Below are 22,998 nucleotides of genomic sequence, written 5' to 3' on the forward strand. Positions count from 1 at the left end.
CCCTCCTCGAGACAGAGGCAGAGAGAGTGGAGTCCGGATCGTTGAAAATCAATAATTTATCAAAACGCGGCGTGTGTTTGCAGGGAAGGCAGTCGCGGCCGACGAGACGGCGGTGCGCAGGCGCGCGGAGAGCGGGCAGTGCGGGAAGGGCGGGGCGGCGGCGGCGGCGGGAGGGAGGCGCTAGACGTTCTTGCCGCGCATGCGCAGCTCGTGGCGCCGCAGGTGATTGTAGAGGGACTGCACGTAGGTGAAGACGCACTTGGGGTCCGGCTTCTTGCCCATGATCATCATGTCGTCCACCTCCACCAGGGGTACACAGTCCACCAGCATCCTGCGGGAAGCGGGGAGCAGGGGGCGTTGTCAGCGCAGCCAGCCTTCTGCACCCCTCGACCCCGAAAGTACGGCAGCCAGCTGTTCTTACATTCCAGTCTTCATCAATGAAGCGTTGGAGGAAGGCGGCAAGCCCCGACCCCACCAGCCCAAGCCCAAAGGCAACCATGCTGGTAGGAGAAGCTAGGCCGGTGAGGTGGGGGAAAAGGCGGTGTTCCACCCGTGTCAGGCAAGAGTCAGCCCTCCAGTCCTGGCTACAGACCTAGCCCACGTTCCCTCTGGAAGAAGGCTTCCTGCTCACGCTCATGGCGCACTCCAGTTGACAGAGGCCTGTCAGCTGGGCTAGTACAACCCGGGGGCATTCACTGTTGGCAAATCTTCCTCCATGGCCAGCACCAAGACTCGCTCCCATGATCCTCTGGGCCCCTGATGATTATCTACCAACTGTATGACCTGGTGCTTTCTGCCAAGAGGTGGTAGAGCCCTTCTCCTTCCCTTAGGGACAGCCCTGCTGCTGGAAATTGAGGCCGTGCGTGCATGCGTGCGTGTGCGTGTGTGTGAAGTGGATCTTTAACCCTTGTCACCTGCTTTCACTAGACTGAGGGCCCCTACCAGTACCCAACTGGACCATCTATACTCGGGGTGATGGCCTATCTGATCATCCTTAAGAGTGCCAGCTATACTTTACACATAGGGAAACTGAGTCAGAGGAGAGAGCTGTTCTGCTTCAAGCCTCGTCAATTGATGCAGGGCTGGCCCTGATGGGACACAGGCCCCAGCCCTAGATGCTGTATGTCTCAAGACCCCTTGTCCTTAGATGGAGTAGGTTGGGGCTTATAGACAATCCAGAACTCTAAAAGCAGAGTGGGCTCTCTGGCTCTATTTCCTGTTCTCTCATAGACTTTTTTTTCTCCTCACTTCTGTTTTTGGATAAGGTCACACTCTGTAGTCCAGGCTGACCTCAAATCTAGTATCTGTCTGCCTCCAGATTTTACCTCCAGGTCTTACATCACCATACTGCCAATAAGACCTCTTCCCCTTTATTCCCTGTGCTCTTCTGCCCACCACACCTGGCACACAGCAAGCAGCCTGTCATTGCTGCTGACTGAGTTTGCTTCGGCAGGAAAGGCAAGGGCAAGGAAGACTCCCATTTCCAAGATGTGGAAGAGCCTCAGACCTTCACAACCAAACCTAGCACTGTGGTGGGGCTGGGTTCTTCTCTTAGCTTCACTGGATTCTTTCAAGGAAGAAACCTGGGAGGCGGAGAACCTCTGTGTTTTTTTTTTTTCCTTCTTCAAGTTCTAACTCTGACCTTCCCTTCTGTGGTTGTTGGATAACAATGTGCTCTGTTCTGGGACTCTTTCCACCTTTTTATAAACAATATAGTCATTCCCTACCTTATCTGAAACCTTGAAAACACTTCACATGAGTGACAAGTACCTGGCTCTGCTGCTGCTGTGCCTGCCCTTAGGGTCATCCCTGCCCCACCACTGGGCTTGTTTCTCCAGCTGTATCATGGTACCAAGGCAGCCTCTTTCTGAAGTGTCTTCCAGCGGTGGCTATCTTCCCAGGGATCCCAAGGCCTCCCTCCCCCAACCTGGAGCTCCCTCCCACCCCTGGTGCCTTCCCTGGAGACCTTATAAAGCCATTGTTTACACTGGGGCAGCATGGCTCAGGGCTCAGGCTGCCCCAGTGACAGGCCAAACACTAGGCAACTGCAGCAACAGTACAACAGTACAGCTGAGTCACACTTTCCAAGTAGATTGGGGTTCACAATAGGTCTTTTCCCCCTCTAGGTTACTGGGCAGCGACTCTTCAGTCCATATATGACCTAGACACGGTACCAAGTGCATCTTCCCTTACCTGCACCTCTGACTATGGGTGCATGCGTGGGCTGTTCCCACAATGACCCATGCCTGTGGAAAGGCATCTGAGGGCACCCTAGTTGGCTTTGCTCCCGACTCATTACTTTGGGCAAGCCCTTTACTCCCTTATGGATCTCTATTTTTTTTTTTTCTGTCTAGAAAATTGTTGGGGAAACTCTTGGGATGAGAAAAAGAGTCACTGAATGAAGATATCTGGAATCTCAGTTTGGGGCCCTGGATCTGATCTGGAACCCTCCACCCCTGGGGATCCTCTTGAGCCTACCTCTCCCCTTCTCTGAATTTGTCTGGAATTCTCTACTGGGATACAGAAGGAAGCTGTAGCTGACTTGGGAAAATCCATAATCCTTAGCCAGAAACTTTTTCTTGTCAAACTGGCCGTTGTTCCCAAGTGCCTCACCTTGGGGGGTAAGACACCACCAAATCTCCAGAACCCCATATTACCAGCTTGAGCAGCTTCTTGGTCCCCCCCCCCACCTTTCCCTTCCCAAACAGACCTATCAGGAATCCTGACCCCTCTACTTCTGATGCTACTCTAGCCATCTAGTTCTTCTCAGGCTTCTCTTCATCCAAGGATTGTTCTAGAATGCTAAGCTGAAGCCAGCCAGCCAGCCACCCTGTTGGGAAAGCTTTCAGGATTTGTGCTGTCCTCAGGAGGAAGTTTAATGCTGTAACTGTGGCCCCTTCCTCCAACCTCATACCCAGGCTCCACTTCCTTTCCTACTGCCGTGTTCTGTCTAGCAGTTGAGCCTGCAGCCTGTGGGGGTCACGTGGGCACAGGGGATTGGGTACCCTTTGGGCTCCCGATCTTCCCCATCATAATCCTCCTCACCTAGCTCATTATCAATGATCCTTGCTAAAACCAAATGGTTTTACCTGCTGAGCCCTGAAGTACCAGAAAACAGGGTCCTGTCTGCCTCCTCTGGCTTTTACAAGGGTCTCCCTGCACCCCCCCCCCCCACTTCCCAGCCCCTTCTCTATGCCCCTGATGAGCAGACTCCAGTGCAACAGGGCAGGTGGGAGAGGTGGCGTTTCTCACCGTGGGGCCCCCAGCAGGGGTTAGGACTTTTTGGTTTTTACCAGTCCCTTCTGGACCAGACAGCGGTAGAACTCCTGGATGTACGTGTACACGCACTTCCAGTCAGGCTCTCGAAGCCGCACCATGTCCTCTGTATCCAGGAGCTGCGGGCAGTCCGCATGGGTCCTGGGGAGGGTAGGGGGCCAGGAAGGGGAGGCAGGGGAGGACAGGGCCCAGTGGGAGGAAGATAGGGGAGGAGGGGAGGGAAAGGCCAAGAAGAGAAAAGGGAGGAGAACAGAGACACACATACACACACACACACACAGAGACAAGAGTTCAGTTACGTTCTCAGTGCCGCAGTCTGCCAGCCCCCCGCATGCCCCTTCCCAACACAGTGGACGTGCTTGCTCACTACCCATCACTAACGGTGCGCGATGCAGACAGGGGTGGGGACAAACCAGTCACAGGTGCAAAGAATTCTTGGGACAAGCGGGAATGAGGAGGGTAGGGAAGGATGATACTGGCGTTGAGGTTGGAAAGGGCTGTGCCCCAGGGAAGGGGGGGGGGTGAGGGAGGCGTGAGAGGAAGTGGGGGAGGAGGAAAAAATCTGGAAGGAACCAGAACGAGAATGGGGGAGAGAAATTAAAGAGATGGAGGAGGGTGCTAGGGTGAGGTGAGCAGAAGGGGTAACGATTCCAAAGTGGAGGGCTTGCTATGTCCTATATAAGCTCTGGCAGCATCTATATAGGCTGAGCGGGCACGGTGCCCAGGGTCAGGAGCCTCCTTTTGGAATCTCCCGCCGGGATCCCGTGGGAGCAGGAAGCTCTTGTGAGAGTTGGAGGAGAGCAGGACAGAGGAAGGGAGAAAGGAAGGAGAAGGAGCAGAAAGAGGGGAGGGGAGATGGGCAGGGCCACCTGATAGGCTTTGGCCTGGGCTGGTAGGTTGGCCTGCCGCTCCTTCCTTCCGGCGGGCACTGGGCACACTCAGCAGCAGGTGGGCGGGGAAGGACAGGGGCTCTCTGGGGAAGGGGGCCTCAGCTGCAGACCCAGAGTACAGCTGGTCCCTTCCAGGAAGGGGGAAGGTCTTGGGGCAGCCGAGCCCAGGCGACAGCAGCTGGGCTGTGGGCCCCCACTTACTCAGCGGATGAGAAGGCCACCTCAAAGTTGTGGCGCCGGTTCTGTGGGCTCAGTTGGCCATAGTCAAAGGCCTCAGGGAAGAAGTTGTGTACCAGGGCACAGAAGGCCATCCCATCACTCCAGCTGGAGGAGAAGTTCTGGATGTCCACATGCTACAGGTGGTAGGAGGACAGGTCAGGACTTCCCCCACGGTGGGGTGTGTGTGTGTGTGTGTGTGTGTGTGTGTGTGTGTGTGTGTGTGTGTGTGTGTGTGTGTGGAGATGTTAAGGGAATGAGGGTGGAGGGAGGGGCAACAATTCCATGCCCGCTGCCCCTACCCATTGTATCAGCATACCTGACCTAGGGACCTGGGCTCAAAGAGGCCCTGAAACTTTACTCAAGGTTGCCCAGTAAGTGAGCAGCAGCCTCCAATTCAGTTTATCAGCTCCCATGTCTGTGGTTTAGGGTGACAGAACTACCAAGAAGCCTAGTGTCATTCAAGACCACAGAATGTACCCAGTGCTCCCACAGTGTAAGGAGGGAACTCTAAGAATGGAATTGGACCTCGAACCACACCCCTGATCCAAGGGACCCTGCCACTTGACCTTATTCTGGAATTTAAGGCACACCATGTATCTTTTCCCTCCTTTTCTTCCTTTTAAACAGGAGCTCCGCCGGGCGCTGGTGGCTTACGCCTGTAATCCTAGCTACTCAGGAGGCTGAGATCTGAGGATCGCGGTTCAAAGCCAGCCCGGGCAGGAGAGACCGTGAGACTCCTATCTCCAATAAACCACTAGAAAACCGGAAGTGGCGCTGTAGCTCAAGTGGTAGAGCGCTCGCCTTGAGCTGAAGAGCTGAGGGACAGCCCCGAGGCCCAGAGTTCAAGCCCCATGACCAACAAAAAAAAAAAAAAAAAAAAAAACAGGAGCTCCTTATACATCATTACACACCAAGCTTGACTTTTCTTTTGCTTTTTTTTTTTTTTGCAGGACTGGGGATAGAACATAAGGTTCTCAAGCACCTGAGCTCCCTTCCCCTGACATGTCCACTTTGAACCTCAATTTCCCCATCCCCAAAAGGCTTTCGGTGTTCCCCACAGTGAATGGGGTGGCTGGGCAGCTACAGCAGGGCGTATTCTTCTGGAATGGGTGTCCTAAGCTCTGGTACTGGAGGCGGGGCGGGGGGGGGGCACCCTGGACCACTGGGTCTCCTAGAGCTCACCTCGTAGCCTCGAGTCTTGGCTCGGCACCAATCCAGCAACATCTGCTTGATGCTGTTGGCATTGGGGACCCCAAAGCTAGTGGAGCGCTGCACAGGTGTGCGGGGCCCTCCTGGGCTGCTGGGATGAGGGAAGAGGTGTTGGGTTAGGGTTACAAGACTTCAGGGGTCATCACCAGAGTGGGCACACAGGCTTGAACTCTCATGACAGTCCCACCACAAAACCCAGCAGCTCTTTTCTGGCTCCGCCCACCACCACTCAGGCCCCTCCTCTGATGTCATCAGGCACCACCCTCTAAGACTGCCCATCCCCTAAGATGCTGCCCAGCCCCCTACCCCTCTGTTACTCACCCTGCAGTGCCCTCTTTCTCCAGCTTCTCAATCATGGCTTTGCGTGCTTGGGATGCTGAAGTCTTGGGCAGACTCTGTGTCTTCAGCAGCTCTTTCTTCTTCTCTGCCTGGCGTTTCTCAAGTGCTGCTAGGCTACCAGGCCGAGCACTGGCCTGGTCCTCTCGGTCAAAGATGCTGGAGGGTGGGAAAATGGCTGTTAGGCCAGAAGAGGAGGAGCAAGCAGCTCCATTACTGCTTGCTGATGGAGGGGCCTGGTATTGTGTCAAGAGCCCCCCACATCTTCACCACCAGCAACTTGGGGCAATGAGGTAGGAAGGTTCTCATAACATCCATTTTCACATACGCACTGAGACTCAAAGGACAAGAAGTTGGGGAGCCAAGCTCTACCACTCAGGTTAGCCCCCTGCAGCTTTCTGAGAAGGTCTTTTGCATTGACACAGGTGAGTTCAGGATCTGGGCACTATCAATGAATAAAAATGACCAGTACAAGACCAGTAATCATCATCATAATAGTAGCTCAATGCCTTAAGTCTTTTTTTTTTTTTGGTCCGGTCATGGGGCCTGAACTCTGGGCCTGGGCGCTGTCCCTCAGCTCTTCAGCTCAAGGCTAACCCTCTACCACTTGAGCCACAGCACCACTTCCGGCTTTTTTCCTTTTGCTTATGTGGTGCTGAGGAATCAAACCCAGGGCCTCATGCATGCAAGACAAGCGCTCTACCACTGAGCCACCTTTCCAGCCCCCCTTAAGTCTTTTTTGTGTGCCATTTTCTTTTCTGCTGACCTAGGGAAGGAGTCCAGGCTCACCAGAAGCTAGGCAACTCTCTCTTCCGGAGCCATGCCTCCAACCCCCTAGTATACTATTTCAACTTCATGGGAGGAGAGAGGGATTCAAGTTATTTCTTAACTAAACTTAAAGAAGTTGAGGTGACCTTGCCTAAGATTTCAGAAGGTAGGAGGACAGAGCTGGAACTCAAACGTCCCAAAATCCAAGACCCTAGAATTTAGGATTTTCTGCTGGATACTGATGTAGTCCTTGCTTCTTTCTTTCCCTCCTCCCTCCCTCCCTTCCTCCCTCCCTCCCTCCCTTCCTTCCTTTTCTTCCCTCCCTCCCTCCTTCCCTTCCTTCCATCTTTTCTTCCTTTCTTTTTCAATGTGGCTCAAACTTGGCCTTGTGCTTACTAGTAAGTGTTCTACCACTTGAGCCATTCCCCCCAAAGCTCTTATTGTTTTACGTTTGCTTTTCCGATAGGGTCTTGTGCTTTTTCCAGGATCTTGGACCTTGATTCTCCCGCCTCTGCCTCTTAGTTAGCTGGGGTTACAGGTATGTGCCATGACACCTGACCCCAGTTCCTGCCTTCTGCCAGGCTCCACCATCCTCGTGAGCATGGAGATCTACTGTTTCACGAACACTTCAAGGCATAAAGGTGCTCTATGACCTGCAGGCAGCTCAGTGTTGTAGATAGGCCTCATCAAGGGCTCAATATTATGGCTGCCACTCAGGCCATAAGCAAGACTCTAGCCTCTCCGAGCATCCACCTCCCCTGTGGGGTGGCTGAGGATTAAATGAGATCACAAAGCAAGCAGATGTGGCCTGACCTGATTTTCCCCTGCTTGACTGTATGCCTAGCATCCGTCTGCCCCTCTACAGAATGAATATGCAGTGAAACTGTACCCCAGCGTGGGTACTAGTGCTTACCTGCCCATTTTCTTGGAGGAAGAGGAAGAGGAAGAGGAGGAGTAGGTCTTAGTTTGCACTGTGGTGCTACCACTGCCATCTGCAACAAAGAGGAATTGAGAGAGAGCTGAGGGCCTGGGGTGCACATCAGGTATCAGGGAGGGGTGGTATAGACACAGGCAGAGAAGAGCAAGTAACGGCAGTTGAAGATGCAAAGAGAGCACTTGAGGAAGAGCCCCCGAAGAGGTGAGAGGAGAAGGCACGGGGCGCTGTCTGGTGGCCTTACTCTCCGAGCGCCTCACGAAACTGGACTCCACTGTGGTGGTGCGGGCTGTCCTTGTGCCATCACCTGGAGAGAGAAGAGATGACAGGACAGGTGTGAGAGGCACCAGGACTCAACGTGAACCCACCCGGAGCCCAGGCTAGCCCCTTACTGGTGTGGACGAGCCGCTCAGTCTTGGTCACCGTGCTGATCGCCGAGCCATCGGCCGCACGCTGGCTGTGCCTTGTGGTAGTCTCTGTGGTTGTGTTGGTTTGGCTCTGCCCTGGCCGGGCCCGGGCCTCTTGGAGCCGCCGTTCCCGCTCTTTATCTCGCTGGTCTGGGTAGGAATGCCCCCATGCATCCCCAGAAGGGCCGCCCAGTGCCCACACAGCACACAGGGCACACAAGATGGGGGTGGAGGGCAGCTTGTTAGAAACACCAAGGACACAGGTAACATAGGCTGCTCTGGGGATGGTGGAAGGGGAGGGGAGCAGCTATAGCTTGGAACAGAGCATGGTGTGAATGGGGGTGGTGGTGGTGATGGATGCAGGTAATATAGGACAGCTGGAAATATGGAATGCCGCCAAAGGGTAGTTGGATCCATGTTTCTATGGGAATGAGAAGCTGAGGCTGGTGGGAGTATCTAATCCTAGGGAGGGACTAGCTGATTCCAAGGAAGGAGTTGGGTGAGCACCATGGTTGAATAGGATGTCAAATGGGCCTTACAGGGAAAAAGTGCAGCTGGAAGAAGTGCTCTCTGGATCTAGGGAGGGACAAGTTGGAGGTATCTGAGAAACAAGTCAAATGCAAAGAAAGAGCAGCTGACAGAGAAGCTAGGAAAGGAGCACAGTTGGCTGGAGTGGCCAGCAGTGGCCCTGGAAGAAGCATGGAATAAGAGAGTATCTGGAGAAGTAAATAAATCTGGAACCAGGAAGAGAACAGCAAAGTCCAGGGAGGAAAGGTCAGGGGGAGAAAAGAGCTGGGTTCAGGAAAGGGAAAGGTGGGTAGGGACACAGGTGAAGGTAGCCATGAATGGCTCTTGGGGAGGGAAGAGTAACTACGGAGGAGGAATAGGAGGAAGAGAAAGATCTGGATTCAAGGAAGGAGTTGTTGGTTGACAAAAATGGGAGAGCAAATGGGCCACAGGAGAGGAGCTGAGAGACAGTAACTGAGTCTCAGAAGAAGAGAAGCAGCTAGGGGAGGGAGCTGCAGGAGCAAAGACTGGCTGGGTGTAGGGAGAATCTGCACAGGGCAGTTATGTTGCTGGTATGTCCATGAATGAGCACAACAGCTGGGTGAGCAAGCAGCTAAATTTAAGTTAAGCAACTGTCTCTCTACCTCTTTTCCTTTGTCGTAGTTCACGAAGTGCAGCCCGGATGAGCTTCCTCTCCTCAAAATCCGTAGCTTGATCTAGCTGCAGATAGAGATATCGTTCTACATCCGGGGCCTTCAGAGACCAAGGCTCTCCTCCCACCCCCCACCAGTCCTTAGCCCAACAGATCCGCCATACCATCTTGTCTAAGACGCTTTCATCTTCAATGGCCAGCAACTCTTCAGGGCTCAGGGGACTCCGTCCCTCTGCGGCTTTGTCCCCACGGGTCTGCTCTGTGCCATTAGCCACTTCCACTGCTGTAGAGGGGGGTTCCACCGGCTCTGGCTCCGTCTTTGGGGATGGGGAGAGTGTATGGATTTTAAACAGGTATATACCTGAAACCCATCATAGCCTGCCAGCCTGCCTGCCCCAGGGTGGCTATACAATGGTGTCAAACCGAGGGAAGAGACAGTGACAATTTATCCCAGAGCTTCCCACACAGCCAGAATCACAGGAATCCTATTGGTAGCAGCAGCGATATAGTTTCCAATCAGTAGCAATCAGTTGTACAAGTGCTAGGGCTTTTCTTATTCCCATTCAACAGAAGGGAAAGCTGAGGCTCAGGGCCTCTGATTGATTTGTTCACAGTCCCACCATGTGTGCAATGTGGCCTGGGGTCTGAGCTGAAGCAGTCTAATTCCTTAACTTCATTTTCCCCCTTACTGCTTCATTTCCAGCTCCCTTGTAGTCAGGCTTCGCTGCATCCTACCAGGTCCTAGGCCATGTTGGCAGGCCCCTATCCGTACTCCCTTGTCAAGGGAGCTGCACCCAGGCCCTAGGGCTCTTAGCCAGGTGTCTGACTGGGGGCTGCCCTCAGCCAAGACCTTGCTGAAGCTCTCCTCTGTACCACATCTGCCCCCATCCTCCACCCCTGTTAGGAACCATACACTAATGGTCCTCTTGCCCCAGCCTAACCCCCCACATCCCAAGGTATCTTTCCAGCCCCTCGAAGCCAAGGTCCCAGGCCAACTATTACAGCTCCGCCTCTCCTGGCAGGGACACTCTGTCTGCCACCCGGTTAAGGAGAGCCAAGATGGCAGCTGTTTCTGGCTGGGATGCGGGGGTTGGGGGGGGGGAGAGGATGCATACAAGGGTGGGGGTAGGGGCTAGGCTATGCCAGGAGCTGCCAAGACAGCTCCCACACGTGCCTCAGGGCAAGAGCCTGACATCTTATTTCAGACTTGGAGCTCTAGTGCTCTAGTCCCCTGTACAGAGAAGTAAACTGAGGCTCAGAGAAGGCCACTGAGCAGAAGCCAGGCCTATATCAAATCCACCCTCTCCCCTTACTGTGGGACTTACGAGACTGCTGGTGTGGGTGGGCCCGGTGGAGGAGCGGCGGCGGGTGCTGAAGGCAGGCGGGTGGGCCACGGGGGTCCCAGTATCCTCAGCCGCCTGAAACAGGGCTTCTGGGTCTGCAGCAGCCAGGAAGAGCTCGCTGGGCTCCAGCTCAGGTTCAAGATCCGGTACAAGTGGGACCCCCAGCCGTAGGCTCAGCACCTCCACCTGCCTGCTCAGCGCATCCAGCCGCCGGCTCAGGGCTGCAGTCTCTGCTTGCAGCTCTTCAGCTGCCTGGGCTACTGGCTGCATGGTGGCTAGGGCTGCATCAGCTGCCTGGGTCACTGCTGCCCGGCCTGCCTCAGCCACTGCCTGCAGCTCCTGCAACGCCTGGCTCAATCGTTCCTCCAAGAGCATAGCCATGTCAGGCCCAGGCCCAGGCCCAGGTCCAGGCACCCCCGGCATAGCACTAGGGGGGACTCTGTGGGGCGTAATGGTGGGACGGTGGCAGGGGCTGCTGTCTAGGCTGGCAGTGTCGGAGTCTTTGCAGTTGGTCTGAGGGCGAAGGCAAGGGCAGCCGGCCTGCCCCGCCCCTGCCGGCCTCTCAGCCCGCCAACAGCCAGCTGGAGGCTGCGGCCCAAATAGAAACCTATTCTGGGCGCCTCTGTGAGGGGGACAGTGGGGGAGGGGAGGCCTGCTCAACCAGGCAGACGGCCAGGCCTGGCCTTGGCCCCTGCAGAGATCACAAACCTGCAGCACAGCCAAGCTGCGTGGGTTCTGATGGAATAGTGTGACCTGGACCCTGTGCCTCACAGGTAGGGGAAACTGAGGTAGGGAGGAGCAACTAGATCTGTCTGAGCAACTGCGTATATTAATGCAGTCCACCACACTCCACAGCCTGACTCTGCCCTCATACCAAGCTGTTAGAAAGTCTTGAATAGCTGGGGGAAACAGAGGCACAGAGAAGCCAGCTCTTGAGCGATCTTCTTTTACAATAGATTTGGATCTAAGATAAATGTCCTTTAGCCTGCCCACGGTGCTCAGATGCAACTCCAGATTTTTAGCAAATTCCTTATAGATGCACCATCTGCTTCCCCTAGTTTGAGAAACTGAGGCAAATTGGTGATGCCAGACTCAAATCTTACTCTGGTACCTTCCATCCACTCCACTGGCTTTAGCTGCAACCACCTCTCCTGCCACCACATCCCAGCTTAGCTGGGACCTGCTTTGGTGGAGGAAGAGAGCTTTCTTGCCCCTCATTCTTTCCAGGTCATTTCAGAAGACCCAAAGATATTTCTAGTACCTCACCTCAACCATTCAGTCTCCAGCTCAGCACAGAGGACATTACCTGGGCAGCTGGGTGGCCTGTTGGGGATCCTCTCCCCAGCTGAGCTCCTGGCCAGGCCATTCCCCGCTTGGGAATGAATAATGGAAGGATGAGGTGTATTCAGTTCCCGTGGCACCTGCTAGGCTGCTGCCTCACCTGACTGCTGCCCCCCTGCCTGGCAGTCCCCAGCAATGCTTCTGACGCAGATGCTAATCACGCATCTCTAATCTTCTAATGGATGATCTTGGATGAGCCGATGAGCCGCTCAGCCACTCAGGAATGATGGCCAGCATGGGGTGGAAGCAGCAAGGGGCAGCAAGCCCTAGCCACCCTCTCTCAGCCTCGGTCTTCCCATCTGTTTATTTGGCATGAAGCAACCAAGTTTGAAACAAGATCAAAGCTCAGCATGGTGGGAAGAAGAAAGTCTGGTGGCAGATAGTTGATGGTTTCATCTTAGCTCTGGCACCAGCTAACTGCCTGTGGCCACTTTCCTTCCAGATCTGAACCTCAGTTTCTCTATGTGTCCAGTAGAAGAGAAGCAAAACAGAGGAACCTTGTGATACCGTTAAAGCACTATAAGTGACGCTGATGGCTGAGGAGGCGAGAAGCAACGGGCTCACCTTAATGCTGTAGCCTCCTCGGCTACCAGGAGAGGCATGGCTGAAGGTGGTGACACGGGTGACACTGCCCAGCCGGGCTTGGGGCCCAGGGTGGCTGACATGGGTGATGGTGCTCTTGCTCCTACTGCTGCTGCTAAGGAGGGTAGAGGGCGTCCGCAGCCCCAGTGTCAGTTCTGGAATGGGGAGAAGGGATGCTGTCAGGGTCAGGGGCGGTAATGGGGTGGTGCCAGCCAAGGTCAATGGCACTCTTGTCCCTAGTGCACCCTCTGGAGACACCCTGAGCCCTGGCCAGCAGCACCTGTCCCATGTGCAGAGCTGGGGGGGAGGGGGGGGAGGCCTACCTGCCCTCTGGTTGCCTGCAGGCAGCAGCACCCGACCTGTGGATGCCTGGCCACGGCCATCCTTGATCTCGATGGTGAATGTGGTCTTCATACTGCCCCCTGATTCTGCAGTGCTGGCGGGTAGTGGGGCACTGGGCTCCTCTGAGCAGGTCCTGGGCCCCCCTGCTCTGTTTTCAAGGGACCTGGCAGCCAAGCTCCGCCCCTCTGGGCCCTCCGCCTGGGGGCAGCTCTGAAGCTGGGCCAGGGGCTGAGCTGTTCCTCGCTCTTTGCTGAATCGGGAGGAGGTGTTACTAGGGCCTTGAGAGGAGGAGCTGCTGGAGGAGGAGGCAGAAGTGGTACTGATGAGGGAGGGGCCCAGGAGTCTTGTGGGGGTCAGGGAAGTGAGAGCTGCCCGGGGTGGGCCATCCTGCAGCCTGGCAGACATAGGAGAATCTGAGGTAAACTTGCGGACACGATCTCTCACAGAGCCAGCCCGCTGGAAGGGAGAAGGTCCGCTGGCAAGAGGGGTGGATACTGGAAGGGACAAGAGGTTCTGTCAGTGGCTGGATGGGACCAGGACTGCCCAGAGATTGTGGCTGGTGAAGAATAGGCAGGGCAGTACCTTGATTCTGGGCTGGCTGTTGGGGGCTGAGCACAGACAAGGAGCGTTGACAGGATTGGGGTCCAGCTAGGTCTGGCAGTTTTGGCGGGGAGAGAAAGGAAAGGGAATGATGGGGACAGGTCCGCTTTTCATATGTCTCCCTGCTACATGGCCATAACCCCCCAATCCCCTTGTATCCCACGACCTCCCATCACACCCTACATCATCCATTGCTCAGGCCTGCTTGCTCAATGGCATCTCTCCCTACAGGGCCTCCTTCTCCTCCAGCACTGACCTCAGGGGCACTTGGGTACTCTTAGGGGCTAGGGCTAGGCTTGGGCTGGAGGAAGGTGGCCAGGTCCTCCCTAGGGATGGGAATAGGGGACAGCCCCCCCCCCCCCCCAGCCAGCACTGCCCATGAGATCTGGCTGGGAGATGGGTGCACTCCCTTATTGGGGAGAAGAATGTGCCTAAGGCCTGTTGCCTTTCAAGGCTGCAGGGAGGCCTCTGGCCATGGGTGGCAGGGGTGGGCCTGGCCAGGGGCGGGGACATTACAGGGGCAGTGGGGGGGGGGTGTCCAGGACTGTGTGGACCTGAGGAAGCTGGAGCTGTCCAGGCAGAAAAAGAGGTTGGGCCAGGGGAAGACAGATGCCCGTGACTACCCATGCTGAGATCCATCCTCACCTGCTCTCTTGGTACTGGAGGGGCCCCTGGTGGGACTCTGGGTAGCTGGAAACTCTGTGGAGCCAGGCAGGAGCTACAGAGGAGACATAACGTAGGCAGGGCAGTGTCCCAGGCTGGCTCAGATGTTTGGAAACCCTGTCCCTCGTCCAAACTCACCTTGTCCTCCGGCTGCCTCTCAGGGCTGGAAGGTGATGGTGACACTGGAGGCTCAGGGCTGGGAGCCTGTGGTGGGCTGAGAGGTGGCTCAGGACTTCCTGGAGCCTCAGCAGCAGGACAAGGGACCCCAGCAGGCTCAAGCAGAGGCTCTGGAGAAGCCACCGTGGGTGTACTGTCGGGGGAGGCAGGTGAGCTGGGTGTGTCTTCAGGTGGGGCCCTCAGCACATCCTGGCTGGTGTCCTTAGGGGCTGGGGTTGACTCTGGGACCTTTGTCTGCTGCTCCTGTTCTTCCTGTTCAGGCACCTGCGGGGGACCCATAAAATGCAACCGAGGCTTCCCTGATCTCTACTGTTACTCGAGCCTATGGAGGGCCAGGCTGGCAGGTACTCAGGGTAGGGCATGCAAAGCAGAGGGGCGGGGCCTGGCTTCCTGTGAGTACAGCTTCATAAGGACGGCGTAGTCTCTGACCCCTACTCCTCTAATCTCCTGGCACGGCCTAGACAAGGCGGTTCAGACAGGGTCAGCCATGCCAATGGCTGGGGATGGCGAGGAAATTCATGGAGACTTTGGTTCCCCAATAGATGCCTGGAGCAGAGAGGCTCCTGGTTCTGGCTTTAGCCCCTGCCAGGCCTGGAAATCCAGCGACCTCTGCTGGTCATTTGGGGAACTATGGCTTGGCTTCTTTCCCATACTCTTGGCAAACAGAAAGAACTCTGGGAACAGTGCACTGGGGCCTGACGCTGAGACCCTGCTGAGCCAAGGTAAGGATGTGCGGGCTGTCTGGAGGGTGAGGGGCTGCCTGGGGGCAGGTTTAGGGGTGCAGAGGGTGTTCTAAGTCAGACTTGAATTTCAGGAGATCTTTCTGGCTTCAGGTAAGATGGCAGGGTGGGGGTACAAAGAGGAAGAGGTGGGAGAGGGGCCTGAAAGTGATCAGAGGCCTGAGAAAAAGCTCCAGTGTTTCCCCCCCTCCCCGCCCCCCCCCCCTCCCCCCCCCCCCCGGACACAGGCTGGACGCCCCCTCACAGTCAAATACCAGTGCAGCAAAGACACATGGGCATTCTGTACTACTGGCGTCTATGAGCACATGACACTGTCCACCTCCCACCATGCCGGCACTCCCTACCTCACGCCGGTCCAGCCTGCGTGCCACCCGCTCCTCTCTGTCCCCTCTGGAGCTGCTGTTGGGACGTCCGCTACACAATCTCCCAGCCAGGGTGGCGGCTGGAAGGGCAGAGGCAAGTGTCAGGTGAGGGCTGGGAGATGCTGTAAGCATCCCTCAGCAGTGGGACCAAGACAAAACACTCACCTTCAATCTCCTGAGCCCGGACACGGCGGATGGCAGCTCGGATCAGCTTGCGTTCTTCATACTCACCGGCGCTCCGCAGCTGTGGGTGAGAGGCAGGTCAGTGATCACAGGCCTTCGCCTGTCCTGTCCCCTCTTCCCCTGCCCTGGCCTGAGCCTCACCAGTGTAGTCAACTCTTCCACATCATTCATGGACTCCAGCTGCCCTGCCAACCGTGCCAGGGCAGCCCGTTGCTCAGCTTCCCGCTGCTCAGAGCTGTGGGGACATCATGATTGTAATCGCCACTTCCATGGCCAAGTGGGGGTACCCTAAGCCTTGGCAGAGGGGCCTAGAGTTGTTTCTGTAGCCCCTCTGGCTGCACACTGATTCATCTATACTCTTGATGTGGGTACCAAAACCAATGCCCAGAGCCAAGCGCTGATGGTGCATGCCTGTAATCCTAGCTACTCAAGAGACTAAGATCTGAGGATCACAGTTCAAAGCCAGCCTGGGCAGGAAAGTCCATGTGAATCTTGTCTCTAATTAACCACCAGAAAACTGAAAGTGGAGCTGTGGCTCAAAGTAGTAGAGTACTAGCCTTGAGTAGAAAAGCTCAGGGACAACGCCCATGCCCTGAGTTCAAGCCCCATGATTGACATCCATGCATGCATCCATGCATGCATGCATGCATCCATCCAGAAGTAAATAAAACCACTGCCCAGATGTGCTAACCACACCCCAGGGCCAGACAATCACCACCAGGGCCACCAAATCCCTGTGTGTTTCAAGTGTCTATACTCTACTGTGCCCACACCTGCCCAGCACGCATTCCCTCTCACACCTGCACAGCCACCCCCCTGTCACTCACTGAAGCCAGTTCTCTTTGTTGTCCTGCCGCTCCGCACGGAAGCGCTTGGATGCCAGGGCCTCCTCCTCTCGCTCCAGCTCCTGCCGCTGCAGCTCCCGGATGGCCGAGCGGATGCGCCGCCGCTCTGCCAGATCCGCTGTGACCTCTAGCTGTGAAGGGAGGCAGGGGAGAGGGAGGCAGGTCATTTTGGTCATAGAAGGGGTGGGGAGAGGGGTGGGGATCAGAGAAGGGTTGGCACCAGCTGCCCACTACTCTGCTTAGGGCACAATGAGTGGCCTGTCTCTACTCCCTCTGCTGCAAGCTCTTCACGTGCCTGCCCACCCACCCAGAGTCCCAGAGGGGTGACCCAGCTCAGGGCACCGGGGATCTTGGCAAGGCTGCTGTGCATTGTGGTTTGCAGAGCACCTTTTGTGAGTGCTCAGTCAGCAGCCACCCACCTGATCAGGTAACAAGCAGCTAGGCACCCTTTCCTGTGACTTGACTCCTGCCCACCCACCCCAACCCTTCATTAAACCCCAAGAGCCAGGAAAGGCAGAAGGAGGGAAGACCACCCCTATATTAACAAGGGTTCTTGGCTGTTTCCATGAAGTAGTCTCAGCACCACAGCCCTGCTGGAGAGGATGACAGAAAGGGAAGTGAGAAAGGGGCAGGTGCTCAAGAGTTGTCCCCCTGCCTGCCTGGGGTACGATCGATCGATCGATCGATCGATCAATTGATAGATAGATAGATATTCCTTGCACGGTCTTTTGCCTAGCACTAGTCACTATGGGAGCAGAGCCAGGGAGGATCAATCTCCCAGAGAGATTGCAGCTGGCTCTCTGGCTACCAGAGCTGCAGAGAAGGTGTTTGTTTATGGGGGACAGGAGCTCCCACCCCTTTCTCACTTCTCAAGTCTCTGGGATGTGAGGTGTGGCTGGTCTAACCAGGTCTAGCAAAAGGGTAACTTCTCTGAGCCGAGTCAGCCAATCCTGGTGCCTCCCCCAAATCACTGGGTAGAACCGTCTTACAGGGATCCTGTGTTGCTCAAGGGAGAGAGAACTGGCCTGGGCCCCTCCAGGAAGGCAGCCCAGTGCTATGCTTCCGGTTTGGGTCTGATAGGCAGATAGGCCTGAGTAAAGGCAGATTTCCTCTGCCTCCACTTGGCCCCAAATCATTCAGAGTTCAGAGCCAAGGAACCCCCTCTCCTCTTCCTTTCTGGCTTCCCCCTCCATCATCCTTCCTTCCTGCTCTATGGGGTAGGTAGCCAGATGGTAAAGATCCCAGATAGACAGGTTTTAATAAAGTACGTGCTGACCCAACACTTCCAAGAGCCAACTGGGTAAGTGTGAAGAGTGTGGAGTTTGTGACATTGAACCCTCCATGCTTTGAATGGCTGAGAAACTATGAATGGGTCCCCTGAAGCTCAGGCCCCCTATCAGTCCCAGTTCAGCTCTGGCTGGGTGGTCAGGGGCATATCCTTTTATTAGTCATATGGGACAATGGCCCCTAACTCAAGAGTTTTTAGATAGGGATGGAGCAGGACCTGGGGGCATTGGCGGAGGGGGGCGGGGAATCTCCCTTATATATATATGCTAGCCAATCAGGAAAAGGGAGAGAGAGCAAAGGGAGGTCAGGAAGGACAGGGCATATTGACTGAGAAACTGTGCCAGACTTTTTGCTAAGCCCTTCCCTGTCCTCCTCTTCAAAATCCCTACATATTTTATGCTATCTGACAGAAGAAGAAACCGAGGCTCGGGGAGAAGTCATTTGCTCATGGTCAAATCACCAGAAGCAAAAGATCAATCCAGGTTTTCGGCCCCCAGGACCTGTCTTAGACTTGTTTGTTATGTTGGGGAGCCTTCCCGTCTAGTTTAAGAATGGCAAAGCCTGCCTAAGGGGATGTACTTCAGCAGTGAGGGAGAAGGGGGCTCAGCAGAAGACTTAGAGATTGGGGGGTAGAGGCCCAGAGGTACAATGCTTAGCCCTCTGCCTCCTGGGTCCCCATTCCCCAAACCCTGAGCTCTGAGCTCCAAAGGGGAGGTCCTTCTCTCTCCCGCCTCCGCCCTTCCCCACAAAAAAAGCCTAACCTGGAAATTTGGCCATTGCTGCAATCCCTGGGAACCTAAGTCTCCATGGGGAAATTGGGAACCTCCCTCTGATTCCCTCAAATTGGCCTGGGCAGCGCTGAGGGATGAATCTAGCCCCACTGGTCACCTCCCAGAATGACCCTTCTCTTTGGGCCTGCAGGCTAAGGTCACACCACAGTGTCTCCGCTGTGTCCTGCGTACCCCACCCTGTCAGGCACGGGGCGGCTGTGTGTGGAGGGGGCTGTGGGAGGGAGGGAAGAAGTACAAAGGGCCATTGTCCACCAGGGGGAAGGGGAAGGGGAAAAGGGAGGTTTCCGAAACTGCCTTAGTGAAATTCTCCAGGGAGGAAAGAGGGTGCTTCCTCCTCCCGGGGAAGGGAGGAGGGTCTCCGAGCGCTTTCGGCTGGCCTTGCTTGGGGACGCCTGGCAGGTCCAGCTTCCCTGTGGGCCTCAGTCTCCCCATCTGCACCCACCGCTCCATCCCAGGGCCTTGATTTCTCGTGGGGGGGGGGGGGACCCGCAGAGCGTGGAACGACGCCTCCAGGGGGCGCTGCCGGCCTGCCCCCCCTCCCCGCCTGTCCCAGCCTCAGCGGGGCGCCCGGCGGGCGTGTGGGGGGGCAGACAGGAAGCCCCCCCCCACCCCCCGCTTAATGTCCCAGTCTAGAGGGGAAACCGAGCCCACAGCCCCGGCCGCTTCCCCGGGTCACCCCGCGGGGGCGTTGGCGCTGCAGCCCAGGGCGGAGGGGCGTCCTCAGGAGCGCCCCCCAATCCCGCGCAGCCCCCCGCCCCGTCCTCAGGAATGTGCGGGAGCCGCGGCCGGAAACAGCTGCCGAGATCCTGAAGCCGGCGGGGGCGCAGCTGGGCGGAGCGGGCCCAGCTTTGCCTTATAAGGCCCGGCCCCGCGGGGAGGAGTCGGGCTCGGGACGCCCCGGTTCCTGCCACGAGGCCGGCGGGGCCTGGGCCGCGCTCGGAGGGCAGAGCCGGGGCGCACCGGCGGCGGGCGGCGCGGGGCTCGATCTCGGGGTGGGCAAGGGCTTTGGTTACAGGCGGTCACGAGTCCGAGGGGCGGGGGGCGGAATAGTTGGATTTAAATCACCGCTCCGGTTTCTTCTGGAAATCACCCAGCGCCCTGAGCTTGCGTGAGAGCGGGCGGGGGGTCTGGCGGCTGGAGAACCCCGAGCCTCAGGGTGGATCCCGAGCGATGGGCATGCGCGGAGACCCGGCCTGGTTTTGTGTCTGAAGCCCGCTGGCTCTGCTACCCCGGTTAAAAGACTCTGCACTTCTGGAGGTGGAGCTGCCTTGTCCGCTGGGCACCTTGGGAAACGCAGCGCCGTCTCCTCCAGGTTGCTAGCCCGCAGGGGCAGCTGGAGGCCACAGATACCCAAGGGGAGGCAACAGGTTTTCTGCACGTCTCCCCCCCCCCCCCACCCCCCATGGCCTGCCCAGCCCCCTGAGCCTAAGGCACAGTTGCTGGGGAGGGGTGAGTGGGCTCCAGCCTTTGCTTCCAGTGGAATATGGTATGAGGGTGGAGTGGATCACTTAACATAGGGAAAGTAAATCTTTAATTTTCTTTCTGGGCAAGGGTCAGAGACTGGGCAGCGGGGCCCTGGGCTCCTCTGAGTCATCCGCTGCCTGGCTCTGCTGGTGGGCACAGCCCGCCATACTGGGTTACCCCACAGCCCTCCGAGCACGGGATGGGAAGAAGTTATGTGTGCGCGCGCGCGCGCGCGCGCGCGCGCGTGTGTGTGTGTGTGTGTGTGTGTGTGTGTGTGTGTGTGTGTGTGTGTTGGGGGATGGATGGGATCCTTTCCGCCTGCTTCTTAAAACCTGGGCCCATACCTTGTTCCACTCGTATGCCAATCTTGGGACCTAGATTTTTGTGTTCACACACCTCTCCCTCCCATTTTACAGGTAAAGAAACAAAGGTTCAGAGTGGGAAAATGTCGGACCAAAAGTCACACCGCGCACAGTCTGTTTATGGGTTCCTCCAGCTTTGTCTTTCTCTTGGTTACCCCATGGCCCTCGCTCGGGGGTTTGGATCCTGGCACGACTCCAAACTGGGTGCCTTCAGGCAGGTGGTTTCAGCTCTCTGGAGTTGTGAGCATTCTGTGAGCTGGGGTCCCAGCCTCCAGCCTACCCCCTGCTGTGCCCTGTTATTATTAATCATTATCATTGGGCCACCGTCCAGGGGTGGGTCCTGCCCAGGCTGTTGCTGGGTAGAGGCAGATTCAGCCTCCCCACACCTGTGGCTGCACATGGGCGAGTCCCCAGCAGTTACTGTTTAAACAGGTGGTGGGGGTGGGGGGACTGGGAGGTACCAGGCCTTAGCACCTGGCATGGACAGGAGGCACATGCCACAGGGGCCTCTGCATCAGCCAAACGGAACTAGCATGACCCTGGTCCCCTGACCCTCCCTTCAGACAACTCTACATCACCTCTTTCTGTCAGCTGACTGCCCACTACCATCTCTGGCCTCACAATAGTGTTATATGGGGCCACTTACCAGTTTCCGGAGGGCTCCCTCATCCAGCCCAGCCAAGGCATCATCTGCCATCTTGCAGGCCTCCAGCTTTGTGTGTATCACCTCCTGGTGAGATCCCAGGGCCTATGGCACCTGACACCAGCTCAAGAGAATTCTGCAGGGGACAGACAGGAGTTAGGACTGCTGAGGCTTCTAGAAACCACAGGCACTTGGGCTCTGGTGCCTGCATTTCCCTCTAACCCATGAGTTTGTCCTGTGATGTGGCTCCAAGCTGGGAGTGGTCTCCTCTCTTAGGGTGGTTCCCTGGAAAACGCACCAATTCAGTTTCAAGAATAGGTGTCCCTGTTCTAGCCTTGCCAGCTTGACTGCCAGTCTGCTGTGTGGTCTAGGCTGGCATTCTGTTTTAAGCCTCAAACAGGAAAGAGAGGGGCATAAACCTGGACTGAGAAGCCGGATCCATTGAGGCCCACCCAAGCCGTGTTCACCACCAGGGGGTGCACAGCCAGTCTCCACAGTTTCCTGCCCCACCCACCCGTTCTTAGGGCCCTCCCAGTCTCCCCTTTACCCCCTCCCTCACTCTATATGCTCACCATCTGCTATGGGCTGAGCCCATAGCCTAGTCCTATCTGCTTTGATCATTCCCATTCACCCCAGGTATGGGAGCTACATACCTACCTATCAATTCTTGGAGCCAGCCCACTGAGCACACCCTTCTTCCCTCCTCCCAACTGTCCTGATCTCATGAAGCCACTCGGCTCCTTTTGCCAGTTCACACACCTCCAATTCATTTCCCAGCTGGTATGTCCTTTAGAAACTGACCCACCCCCTCAACCTCTAGTCTTCAGGCAAACTTAAGAAGATGGGAAACAGGGCCAGAGATTTGTCATAGGGTGAGTGGGGTAGGAAGGATGAACTCAAAAACTCAAAGGGCAGGAAGGAACCTAATAAAAATCATACAGACTTCCGCCTTCTGAAGTCCCCCCACCCCAATCCACCACTTCCCTCTGGTCCCATCTCCATCCTCTGGGACCTCTAAACCCCACTCCAGGCTCCCAGAGCAATTCTCTCCTTTTTCCTTGAGCCCCAATGTCTTTGTGAAATTTGAAAGCCCATGGCCCAGCATACCTATCAGCTTAGTTAATATAAAGTGACTGAAATGGCCTCAGGATTCCCCCCCCCCCCACTTCCCAGTTGATTCATCCTTTCAGTCACCCCTTCTTTCTTCTCCCAAACAGTCATTTGACGAGTCACCCCATCTTGAGTGACTGAGTCTGGGGGTGTCCTAAATCCACACAGTTGGGGTTTCCTGGTCCTGCCTGTTTAAGTCTGTTTACCTCTTCCATCCTGGTAGGCTCAGATGGGTGTCAACTTCCCAAACTCTTTCGTTAGGGTCCCTGTGTCTTGTTCTCCCTACTTTGGGTAATCCTGCCTCACCAAAAGCGTCCCTTCGGAGTCACAAGCCTTAGGTTCTGTGGACATTCTGCATGTTCTTCTGTTGGCTTGTTCCTTCTTCTTCTGAAGGACAGTATCTAATTTAGGGGACTGTGAGAAGGCTCTTCTTCCTTAGGGATTCCCACCTCTGCCCCTGCCCAGTCCTAGGTTTCCCTGTCATACAGTTGAGTCCCCTGGAGATTGTGAAGAGGGCTTGTGAATCTGTCTGTGGGAGCTTCCCTGAAGGTGTTTGCCCCCCATAAATGAACAACCCTGGGGGGCGTAGAGCCTGTGAGAGATCCCCGCCAAATATTCTGTGGCTCAGAGTTCCCGTGATTGGCTGGGGAGAGGGCTTCCAGGTCTGAGGGTTCCAAGAGCCCCGTCTAGATATCCATGTTCCACCCTCCCTGAACCCGTCGGGGGTGAGGGTTCTAGTGTTGCCCCGATGTCCGCACACCCACCTCTCAGTCCAGGCTGCCTGTCCGGCGCGGGCTCGGTTTAGCTCGCTGGAGACCGATAGATGGAGTAGCGACGGTCCAGCGGGAGGCGCCGCGACCTGGCACCCCAGGTCTGCTCAGCAACCGTCCGCTGGACTTCTGCTACAGCCGCCTGTCCAGCCGCGCCAGCAGCCTCTCTGACTCCGCCCTGTCCCGTCGCCCCAG

At 56.3% G+C, this 22,998-nt stretch overlaps 1 protein-coding gene across 4 annotated transcripts; it reads right to left on the reverse strand.

Annotated features, from left to right (window-relative positions):
* Positions 1–38: 38 nt before the first annotated feature.
* On the reverse strand, positions 39–22,929 carry Smtn (smoothelin). 4 transcript variants are annotated; one of them, XM_042666351.1, is made up of 21 exons: positions 22,798–22,929; positions 20,927–21,059; positions 16,359–16,507; positions 15,673–15,766; positions 15,514–15,592; positions 15,331–15,428; positions 14,208–14,510; positions 14,052–14,124; positions 13,389–13,460; positions 12,788–13,300; positions 12,447–12,619; positions 9,363–9,515; positions 9,191–9,266; positions 8,025–8,189; positions 7,877–7,939; positions 7,612–7,690; positions 5,916–6,089; positions 5,568–5,685; positions 4,368–4,519; positions 3,253–3,417; positions 243–331 (listed from the first exon to the last, which is right to left on the reverse strand). In XM_042666351.1, the coding sequence occupies exons 2-20, from the start codon at positions 20,975–20,977 to the stop codon at positions 3,273–3,275; spliced, it is 2,730 nt and encodes a 909-aa protein (XP_042522285.1). In that variant the 5' UTR covers positions 20,978–21,059; positions 22,798–22,929; the 3' UTR covers positions 243–331; positions 3,253–3,272. The 4 variants fall into 4 exon arrangements, with proteins under 4 accessions (XP_042522284.1, XP_042522283.1, XP_042522286.1 ...); XM_042666350.1 differs by lacking the exon at positions 3,253–3,417 and having other exon boundaries at positions 39–331; positions 5,568–5,682; XM_042666349.1 differs by lacking the exon at positions 3,253–3,417 and having other exon boundaries at positions 39–331.
* Between the last annotated feature and the right edge of the window lie 69 nt (positions 22,930–22,998).

This window comes from Dipodomys spectabilis, unplaced genomic scaffold, assembly GCF_019054845.1.
Source record: "Dipodomys spectabilis isolate Male_0828 unplaced genomic scaffold, ASM1905484v1 ptg000363l, whole genome shotgun sequence".
NCBI classification, from domain to species: domain Eukaryota; kingdom Metazoa; phylum Chordata; class Mammalia; order Rodentia; family Heteromyidae; genus Dipodomys; species Dipodomys spectabilis.